The sequence below is a fragment of the Tubulanus polymorphus genome, chromosome 1 (genome assembly GCF_964204645.1).
Source record: "Tubulanus polymorphus chromosome 1, tnTubPoly1.2, whole genome shotgun sequence".
Taxonomy (NCBI): Eukaryota; Metazoa; Nemertea; class Palaeonemertea; order Tubulaniformes; family Tubulanidae; genus Tubulanus; species Tubulanus polymorphus.
In genome coordinates this window covers 23,949,459-23,961,041 of record NC_134025.1, presented here as the reverse complement: position 1 = coordinate 23,961,041, position 11,583 = coordinate 23,949,459, and the positions used below count along the sequence as shown (strand labels likewise).

Below are 11,583 nucleotides of genomic sequence, written 5' to 3'. Positions count from 1 at the left end.
ACAGTCGTTTCTCTATCAGCAATAGTCAAATAACTTGTGACCGATTCAATTTGAACAGGTTTCGATTTCATTGATACACTTTATGAGCTGTTTATCTCAATTTCGGGGGATTTTGGGAATTTACTATATGCTGTCTAATACACATTCCCTCTAGCGGATTTGAAAGAATGTCTCTAATAAGTGAAGCAATAAGTGAGCTTAATGCAACCAAGAGCAAATGCGGATCTGAGAATCTTGTCAAAATTTCTATTCTCAAGTACAAGCAGTGCACGTATATGTATACAAACTTGGAGGCCGGGGATGGATGGGGATTGTCTGCATCGCTCATGAACTTTGGGCGCCCCATTTTCCAAAACTTTACCAGAGATAAAGAAAACCAAAATGATGAAAAATATCGTCTTATGCAAACAAGATTTTTAATTGAATCATCATTTCATATATAAACATTATAAGATTATTCATACAGTTTGCATACATCGATGGCATTTTACTTTCAATATTTCACTTTCCTTCATACTTTTCCTATCGTATGTATTTGAATATATATATGTGCTACTCCTTTATAACACTGTTCTAAATATACAAATTTACAATCCCGATTTATAAAGCAAAATGTTCAAGAATATGAGTCAACCGAAAGTTGATTTAGCACACTATTGATAACAAACCACGATGACCAATACGGCTTATGTACTAATGTGTTACTTGGAATTGCCACAACTCGCGACTGTTTGATTATAATTAAAACGAAGAAATCTCAAAATCTTTACAAAAATTATCCTTTCCAAATACTGAAACCTGAAAATAAATGCAGCGTAGAATTCACTGTCTAAGTATTTGTATGATATAGTATGTAACTAGTAAATTGTTTAGTATCTATTATATCATGTAATATCGATATGTACACCTCAAGAAGTACGTGAATTTCATGATTGAAAGTATATAGTGGATATCTAATATATGAAAATACTCTTAATTCGGATATAGAGTACAGTTCAGAGTAGGCCAGTGCCTTTTGTGGTAAAAGGTGGCCTTTTCTTAGCTATGAATGCTTTTTATTTTAAACATTTCCTGCACTTTCGCTGAGTCTCGGCACAAACAAGTTCCTAATTATCACGGAGATAGAGGAAGAAAACAAAAAACCTATACTGACGCCTTTACTAGTAGATATAGTTTAATTCATAAAAATTGCCAAATCAATCACGTTAAATTAAAATTTTTTTCGTCAATTTATTTCATTTCATATCTCATTGTACGTATCTAAACAATTCAAGTATCGTTAAAAAACATACAATTTTAACACGTTCATGTATAGATTAGTCCAATAAAAGAGTTGCTCAAAAATACATGTATATATACATAGATGTATTTCGGATTTCGTGTATAAATACGTACATACCTACTAATATAAAACTACATAAAAATTCATGGCTGCACGATAGACCCGATTATACGTTTTATATACATAGTTTACTAGGACATTCGATAGTCTTAAACGTTTTTACAAAAAGCACCCAAGCCGTGGAATACACGTCGTTATATCGGAAATTAATGGAATTTTATGCATTGCTTTCGAAGCGTATTGTATCGGCTTCATATTAGGAGCTGATTTCTTATTCATAAAATATATATATATTTCAAAAAGCAACGTAAAAGAGACACACACCTACCTACAGCCACGTGATAATAACATTATATTCATATAACCATAAATAAAAGTGCAATAATCTTAAATGATATTTTTGACACCAGATAAAATTATGTGTTTTCTAACAAATGAAAACTTCGCAAGTTCTAACGTCTTACAATGGGTAAGACGTTATTTCGCCTGGCATATGTCTACCTACTACAAAGTTGAATAATACATTGCTGAAAAGAAAATTGGCCAAATACAGTGAAAAGTAGGCCTGACAATAAGGCTTCAACTAATAAAAACGGTATTCAGGGCTTCGAAAGGAATTTCAAGTGAACGACAAAACAGACGAGAGTTGAATAGAAGCGTTCACAGTTACAAGGTATAGACATAAGAATTCTTAACTAAAACACTAAACATCTCAATCAAATATAACTGTAGGCTACGTTTTGAGGCAATCATTAGACGGATTAGTTTTTTTTTCATTTTGGACAGATTTTAAGGACGATATTGATACATTCTTCAAAGAAAAAAAAACTATACTGGACTTTTTCAAATATAGTACGTTTGGATGGAATTACTTAGATACACTGGATCGCGGATAACGGACAGATACGAAATTTCTATCACAATTGTGTATGATCAATTGTTTAAGTATCAACTGCAAATTCTAGCAGAAGAGTTCATTTTCAGAATAAAAACAAAATATATATCATATAAATCTATAATTTATGGTCGGAATAGAAATGAATAGAATATAATTAGACGGATAATGAAATAGGATACATCGCATTCTATAAAGGACGGACAACACGAAAAAATAATAAGATGTCTCTAGTTGGCCGGGTTTGCTTCGATGAGAAACGTATTACACATATACTTATTTGTTTAGCCTCCTATCTTGTGACTTCACAGACAAAGGAGTGACGGATTAAGATTATCGACATAAAGAATATAGTTGATATCAAAAAGTAGGGCGCACAGATATATACATGTATATAAATATGTTTTATATGTGCCGATATATACAGTTAAAACGAAAATTCATTACCGAAAACGCCCAACTTCAAATGTATCTAAAAACACGGTATAAAACAATCTGAAAACATCAGAGGACGACCGTTTGGGAATTCAGCAGTTAATCGAGCTTTTCCGCACGGAGAGGAAATTTTCAATTTGGAACGGTAAAATGAATTGCCCAAACGATGTATGCGAATCTGAGCAAATTATATTTTGTGAATCCCCTGAATGAATTTTACTCCCGAATCCGCCTCGCTTTAGATATAAAATGTTAGTTAATTTCGACGATTTGAGAGAGTGGTTGCTAGAATACGTCTCCGCGACGACTATCGGCATCTTCGTCCCCGGCGTAGGATCGGTCGAGCGACGGTAGCGACTTGGTCGTCGAACGGTCCATCGTACGGTTCATGTACGACCGGTCCATCGACAAGGCGATCGAATTCAGCGTAGTATTCGGCGTGCTTCCCACAGCCTTCTGGCTGTATGTCCCACTTCTTAAGTTCTCCCTGTAAAAATAATTTTCGAAATGTAAATTTCGATGTGTGGCTATACATTCGTCGAAAGGCAAACATGGTAAAGATTGCCGATTGATAGGCGAGAAAGAGGTTATATTTAATCAGACATTCGCGTATATAATCTTTTTAAATTTTATTTAACTTACTGGCTTCGAGCGCTGGCTTCTTTCTTGTCAACCACGCGCACATTGTCAGCGCCGTCAGCTTTGTACTGTAAAGTAGATACAACATATATTCATTTCATGAGATCCTAGCCCTTCACGGGTAAAAACAATCCAACCATGAAGAGGGAAGGGGAGGCAATTTATGAGAACTAAATTATTGAACGAATTGGTAGCAGCTGGTACGAAACCGAAACCAATTTCCTTCAAACATTTTGTGTCCAAGCATTTTATTCAACGCATGGCAATTTCGTGGGATCGCATTATCTACGAAAATGTCCCCCAGTTATCGTAATGTTTCTAGCACTAGACGATCGTTGGATAGATTTTGATGAAAAGAAGCGGAAGTATCGCGATCCGGTAGTTATTCATCGCGGGAGCCACTTATGTTCCCTGAGAAAAGTGTTAGTCATCGCAGCGTGTGAGATACTCCATACGGACCCGGCAACAATTACGTGCTCTGGTACTTGAGGCAATGGACTTGAGTATTTCAACTCATTATTGGCCAAAAATGATCATTTGTTTATATGGGTTATTTGCAAAATAACGTAAATCAGAGGATTCATACTATTTTTACTAACTCCAATAAACTTAAGATGAGGGAGTTTCTTTTATAGAATTAGACTGGCCTGTGTGACAACAAACCCGAGATCTAATGGAAGATCCATCTCATACTTACAGCTACGTTTCTTCTCGCCAATGTACTCTGTTTTCTTGCCTCCCAAACGAAACGGCCAGCAACTCCAAATAGAAGTAGGGCTAATATAAGGAATAGATAAGGAACGAATTCCACGCGTTCGGACCAGTGCAGTCTCGCGTGTCGCCACAGACCCATCAGTGTTCCAAATATCAGCAGACATACCAGAGCGGCTACTATCAAACCGATAGCTATATGCATTTGACGTTTTCCCGGCCCGAAGTACCATGAATTAATTTTTTTCTGGGCGCGGTGGTCCCGATACTGCGCTTGTACAGTTCTGGTGCTAGTAGTGCTTATCATACTTTTCGTATCCCTGGCACTAGCCAGGGAATGTTTTGAACCACCATATGACGGCCCGCTGCTATATTGGCGGTTATAATTCGGATTCGGGGCATAGTGGCCTCCGTTATAATGCCCACCTTGGCCACCGTAATATCCACCGTACTGTTGGCCATATTGTTGTTGTTGGTTGTAATAATTTGCGTGCTCATCAGCTCCTCCTTCGGCATACCCTTGATGTTCGTTATTATAAGCTACGTTATCCATTACGAAATGAGAAGTTCACCACACCTATAATGGTGTAAACACTAACCAATTTATTATGTATATTTGAAATTCCTGACCAAATGCAGGATGTGACACAGAATTAACGATATCCACAACTAGATTATTCCACGTCTTTTGTCGTAGTTGTAAATCCCTAAAAGATGGTATTAAAACGACGAAATTATGTCCACATATTCGGATAGAATTGTCATATTTCGTTAAAATCTACGACTTCCAAAACGAGTTTCGACCCGACTAATGATTGAGTCAACGACAATGGCGGAACGAAGCTTTGCTTTTATTGGCTGACTCGACAAATCTACATGATAATACATTCAGCGCGACACGCACAAAAGAGACAGCCATTTAGACTAATGTTCCAACTATTTCTATGTGGGTCACACAGCCGGTTGGTATCAACTCAATAGCGCCGACTGATCAAGTAATGTGAAATAACAATCAGCCAAATTAACAGGGAATCAACTAATTATCATAGACCGAAATTGATTTGACGATAAAATAATGTGCATCGGCGCTTATTTATTAGTTTCGTATTGAATACATTTTTAATCTCCAGTGGGGGGTTTTCCAATAGGAAACTGGGGTTATATTCCAACGAACTCCCAGTTCAAGTTTATCTATTTGATAGAAACAGAGAACAGATGAATACATAAAATTACCTATAAAACAGGTTGTTTGAACAAAGTTTGATTTTGAATAAATATAAATGGGAAACATAAATGTGGGCCGTTACCAGCATAATTGATTTCATGTATGAGTTACGATCTCGACATTTCTTAACAATTTTTTTTTCTAAATTTCTAACGGTCCTACTAAATAAAATCAAGTACCGGAATCCTAATCAAGTCCGGCGATCTGAACAATTATTATGGTTCTCGATCCAATATAGGTTTGACAGGATATGTGACACCTATTTCTTGACCTTTTTTAAAACAATAATTATGGAGTTGGAGTATACCAAGACGTTTTTAACTTCAATGATACAAATCTGATTTGTTCTTATTATATGTTTAATCTTAAAAAGAAGCCTTATTTCCTTGTTTAGATCATATTGTTTCGGATCCTACTATGGAAGAAGCTGCCAGTACGAGAAGTTCTGATATTACAGTCGCATACTTTTATCAAAAAAAGGTGAACACGAATTGCACAAGTGTACTTTGTGGTGCGAAAAAGAATGCCTTCTTTTGTTTTCTCACTGTATACATTTGTATCTGTTATTTGTTTTCCGGATAATGTGGAGCAATAAAGTTACTGTATTTAATTTGAATGGACTCTGGCATGCGTGTTTCATAATAGCGCCTCCATCGCGCGATTCTCGAGGTCATGCGGGCATATTAGCGAAAAAATATTTCTCGCGAATTATTTCGTAAATTCAGGCCCAAAATTATCATCATTATATCTCATCGACAGCAGCATAACAGACAGTGCAAACTCTCCTGTCTGCACAGGGATGTAATCTATTAAAGAAAAACAATCCTTGTGTGAGTATCTGCAAAATGACCTCCCAGTGACAGTGTTCCCTCTCCTCTCGTCATTCAATTCATACATTACAAATACAATTCATTCAAAATATATTCCAGCACTGACTAAGCACTCTCGCATTCGCGAGTATTTTTTGGAGCGTGCGCGTCTGTGTTAAAAGAGAAGAGAAAGACTGCGCATAGAAATCTTGATCGCTATTAATACAGCCTATCCCTCTAACAGACAAAACACTACCAAAACGTTCCAGTCTTCTTACAAGTCCACTGCCCTGGATAGCCAGGCCTACCCTACTCAACTTTATTAGACATGTAATGAAAGATGAATAAGCATACCTGAAATTTTTCTCTTGTCAAGTCAATGTACTGAATCAGTTACTGTTAATCTTAAGAGTAGCGTATCTGCTGAATGCCATTGATATTTCTGCGTTTCCTTAAAATCGAGCCGGTTTCAAAAATGCATTATAGACTGGCAGATCTGCTTCTCCCATCAAACACACTTTTATCCATTTCAGATCAAAATATATAGAAAAAAAACCACGGGAACAATGTCTCAACAGTCTCAGAACCAGTTGTCGAAAAGGTTCTTTACCTGGGTCCAAGAATTTTTCGTTTTCGGCGATGTGAAGGCGACTGCTTTAGCATTAGCGATAACCAGTTCATTGTGCTGTAGCATTGTATGGCTAGTTGTAAGCGTCATATCTGGAAGCGGCCGAGGGCGAACCAATAAACACAACGCAGCCTCACCCTCTAGTGCCCATACATCGATGATGAATTTTCATCTGAAAAAAATTTCTGCTGTATGTAGAATCTATCGATATTATTCCCATGAAAATATAGGCCTAATCTGAATTGTTCAAGCTTTATGAAAAAACACTCTACTCTTTCCGCAGATTCAAAGCAAATCGAATAGAAAAATGAAGCGTCAAAAATCTGCCCCAGCTGCTAGTTCTCTGGGCAATGATTGCGAGGTACCCTGTATCAGGTAAATAGACATTGCGTATTTATGTGAAAAATATCTTTTTACACTACTGAAAATCTATGAAGTAGACGATAGACTAAGTTTGTTCATTACTATTGATGATGATTCACTCTGTGGGCCGACTCTATTATCATGTCCGGATTGATATCCGGATGATCTGGCGATTTCGGTGAAAAAGAGTACAATCGGAGAACGACTGTGCTATCACTTAATAGACTGGTTGCTGAGCCTAGACTGGTTGCCTGTTAATGCTATGCTGAACTTCTATCTTCTTAACCGCATGGCTCCACTCCACTAAACTAAACTACATCACCAGTGGAGAGTCTGGAGACCTCTGGACGAACACTTGATTGATAAAAGAGTCAAATTGGAGACATCCGGACGTGTCCAGATTGATAATAAGAGTCGGCCCTGTCCGTTTAGTAATGATGATATAAAATCCTGCACTGATTGAAAGTTCAGTATTTCTGAAGATCAACATTTCTGGTTGAAATGTTGAATAAACTACCAGTACTCGCTCAAGGAAACATGTCTCTATTTTCACATTCTTAGTGTGGGATTCTATATGAAGCTTCTTCATGATTATTTTCAGGTGCAACGTGAACAATTCGTGTAAAGGTTGTCGCTATATTCTTTGTTTGAAATGCTGCTGTAACAGCCCAATAACTTGTTTATATCACCGACAGTTCAAGTTTAAAACGCAGAAGTCTGTAGATACTTTACAGGTGGATAAACCAACGGAGATTGATTTAAGGTACCGATAGTTTGACCCTACACTCAACATTTAATGGAACTGAACAATCCAGATAATTGATTATCTAGCAGTAAAGAGTTCTAGAATTTATCAAGTGAATTGAGCTCACTATGTAATTATGGTGTCTGATTCTGTTGCAGTTGTTTAGACTTGAAGTCTTGCCCAGAAAGATTAGGCTATATTGGTGCTCATTTAGTTACACTGAACCTGTCGTGTAATAAGTTAGTTGGCTTACCGCAAGAGATTGGATTCTTGAGAGGATTGGAAGAATTGTATTTACATCAGAACAGCATTAAGACATTACCAGTAAGTATCGCTTGCTTATTTATTTGATCAGATGCATCGGTAGCTCAATACTGATTTAGGTATTGATAAACTGTACTGTACTCCTTATAGGAAAGCATTGGTACTCTAACAAAGTTGAAAGACTTGAGTTTGAAAAGGAATCTTTTGTGTTCGTTACCAAGTAAGTGACACTACCTTATTTGATTTTATGCCTATACTGGATGCACATTTTCAATTTTGAATGGGTTTAATGAGAAGTTGATATCTGTCTTGAGGTATTATAGGCTGGCATTAGAATAAGCCCTGAATGATTGACTCGAGCTTAAAGTGAAGTGTTAAATGAATATGGAGCCCTGGAATAAAGCAATCACTTAATCATTTAATTCAGGTTCAATCGGTTGCCTTGAAGATTTACGATTTCTCGACCTGCAGGACAACTTCCTGGAAGGTTTACCTCAATCAGTGGGTAAACTGAAAAATCTAGAAGTATTGATATTAGAGTAAGTAATCATCATGGAATTTGAACAATTGTAAAATACAAATATATGATCTTTGCATTTCGTTATAGACACAATAATCTGCAGGCAGTTCCTGATGAATTTTGTGACCTAATCAATCTCAAGGTACCATTTTAATTCTTAACATACATTTCATCGTCATGATTATTGTCATCATGTTTTACGTTGCATTTTTCTTTCTAGATTTTCAGTGTTGCTGAAAATAATTTGAGCGCGTTACCGGAAATGATTGGAAATCTAGTGAGATTACAGGATTTGAACGTGTCTGATAACATTTTAAAGCATTTACCCGCGTCAATCTGTGATTGTAGAGCTCTAGTCAAACTCCTTGCTGCCTCAAACAGGTATACCAGTATATCTACTATAGATTGAAGGAGTACGGGAAACTCCTGCCATTTATTTATTACTCAAGGGGGCAATATATTTACTTTATTTTTCAGTCTTACTGTCTTACCTGGATCAATCGGTAGACTGCATCAGCTGAATGAATTACGCGTGAATGACAACCAGCTTTCTTATCTACCTGCTTCTCTATATTGCCTTGGATTTTGTGTGATGAATGGTAAATTAATTTCAAATTTTCTTCAAGTTTGATAAAATCTACTACAGGCTGGCCATTTACCTGGAAATCAGGGAAAAGTAAGGGAATTTTCTTTTCTTCAGTCAGGAGATATTGTAAAAAAGCTGAAAATCAGGGAAATTTGTTGAAATTAGTTGCTAGATCGCGCGTAAAATCAAACAGTTTCGGTCTATGTTTTACATATTTAACTAAGTTAATTGATTGGATTCTTAGCAGATCAAGTCAGGGAAAACAACATGCACATCAGGGAATAGTTGGGGGAAAAAGCAGGTTAAATAGAAGTGGCCACCCTGTACTAACCAGTACACGTAGCAATCTCTCTACTAGTTGCCCCCTAATCTAAAGTACTGGGTATTTTGATTTCAGTTAAAATGAACCCATTCATCACAGAGTTGGACACAGAGAAAATCACATCACTTACATCAAATCCTCCTTGCTGCATACCAAATCTGTTCGAACTAGCAGCACGTACTGTCATCGAAAAACATGTATCCTGGAAACTGGAAACACTTCCAAATTGTCTAAGCGGTAAATGGATCATATTAATGGCAACAAAATTTGCAATCGTTTATGGTATTCAATCAATTCAGAAATGTTTATATTCACCGTTTTTTTATTTCATTTCAGCTTTATTGAGGACATATCAGTCGTGTGACAGCTGTGAAGGAGTTTTCTTTCATCACTTCAAGTCACAAATAGACTTCTATTCGTTATGGAACGGGGGTCAGAAACTGCCCCTATACCAACATATCTGTTCACCTAATCTATCCCCTAATTGTCAAATGTTGACCATTCCCAGTTATTGATTACCATCGGTACTACCTTTTAATCAATCTTAACAGAAAATATGACCAGATATACATTTTAATGAGCACTTAAAATTGACAAATATTTCCTATCAAGAGAATAAGATTATTAGTAAATTTGCTGTGGTAGTCTTTTCAATCAGTAATTTTTATCATGTGATGAACTTGTATCGGGTTTTTTCAATCAGTAATTTTTATCACGTAATGAACTTGTATCGGGTACTCGCTGATATGTATTATGCTAAGTAATATTTCATTGAAGTTCCAAGGCCATGTTTTTTATATTACATGGCGTTAACCTGTTGGTACAAGGAAAGTGACCTAGGTGTTCTGGACATTTTTATTTACATCTGCATTGTCATTGACAGATACACCGTCACTTTCTTTGTCTACATTAGATGTATGTTGGTTTTTGTTTTCTATGTTGTTACAGTTTGTATATGTTATATATTGTTTGATCATATTTGGTTGGGTGACGCAGGGTAGGGATGAATTGAACAAATCATTGTAAATCAAGTTAATTGCTTTGGGTATATTTTTGATTCATGTTTGCTTTTATTAAGGTCATAAGTACTACAGTGGAACCTCATTATGATAAACTGATTATTTCATCTAAACTCCAGTCATATATTGAGAGTCCACTGAAGTCCATCCTTTTACTAGAGTTTGAAACATTGAAATATATGGAGATTTATTTCAAATATGGATATACCACGGTATTGTTTAGCATATTCCATAGATATCGTGAAACATTCCATAAGATATATTATTTCTTGATAAAAAGAACACTGCCTCATGTCTTGGGATCTAAACAATTTCAATCGTCGACTTATTTCCAGTACATGTATATCAGTGTTCCAACACTAGGTAAACCTTGAGTGGCCAAAGCTAGGGTAATATTTTATATCAAGGCTTGATTTATTCGGGTGTCAGAAATTAAAGAAAATAGGCAACACATCGTGTAAAATAAAGTTTTTTTATACAGAAAGAAATTATTGAAATATTCACTATTGCAATTGATATATTTGATCACTTTTACCAGTTATTTTATCATGGACCATAAAAAGTTTATATAGTCCGAACTTATTTTATGACTGATCTCTTAAAACGTTTTGTACTATTGATCCAGTAACATTTTTTCATTCTAGTCATAAGTAATACGGTATTGACAATATCTCTTTACCTATTCGTAGTTGGATTATCTTTTTCTACCAATGTTATAGCGTTTGTTCTCCAAGCATCTAGCTAACACTTACTTAATTCTACTTTACTTAGTTTGCCAATAGTTAGTGATTATACTGATCACAGAAATATTAAGATTTATTTTGCGAGTTCAATTTTACTGCATTCCTCGTCAGAGTCCTGACAGTTATATCCGCTTGTTTAGAAAGTTTCAAAATTATTTAAGAAATAATAAAGTACTGAAATTATTTTTGTAGATCAAGTGCTTCCTTTGAATATTTACTTTTTCTCAGTTGCTCTCAAATGATGCGGTCTTACAGTTTTGGCACATAGTGGTAACCAGAACATTGATTGAGGAGACTTAAGAGTCCAGGAAATCCACCTCCGATGAAATGAACATGT

General features: G+C 35.9%; 2 protein-coding genes across 2 annotated transcripts; one reads left to right on the top strand and one right to left on the bottom strand.

Moving 5' to 3' along the window:
- Positions 1-447: 447 nt before the first annotated feature.
- Positions 448-4,826, bottom strand: LOC141914966 (uncharacterized). Its single transcript, XM_074806317.1, has 3 exons — positions 4,009-4,826; positions 3,315-3,379; positions 448-3,159 (listed from the first exon to the last, which is right to left on the bottom strand). The coding sequence occupies exons 1-3, from the start codon at positions 4,573-4,575 to the stop codon at positions 2,958-2,960; spliced, it is 834 nt and encodes a 277-aa protein (XP_074662418.1). The 5' UTR covers positions 4,576-4,826; the 3' UTR covers positions 448-2,957.
- A 1,168-nt stretch (positions 4,827-5,994) lies between these two features.
- On the top strand, positions 5,995-11,340 carry LOC141914838 (uncharacterized). Its single transcript, XM_074806157.1, has 12 exons — positions 5,995-6,077; positions 6,590-6,874; positions 6,968-7,059; positions 7,649-7,810; positions 7,951-8,116; positions 8,207-8,276; positions 8,484-8,595; positions 8,664-8,718; positions 8,797-8,957; positions 9,054-9,175; positions 9,560-9,721; positions 9,821-11,340. The coding sequence occupies exons 2-12, from the start codon at positions 6,623-6,625 to the stop codon at positions 9,997-9,999; spliced, it is 1,533 nt and encodes a 510-aa protein (XP_074662258.1). The 5' UTR covers positions 5,995-6,077; positions 6,590-6,622; the 3' UTR covers positions 10,000-11,340.
- Positions 11,341-11,583: the final 243 nt, after the last annotated feature.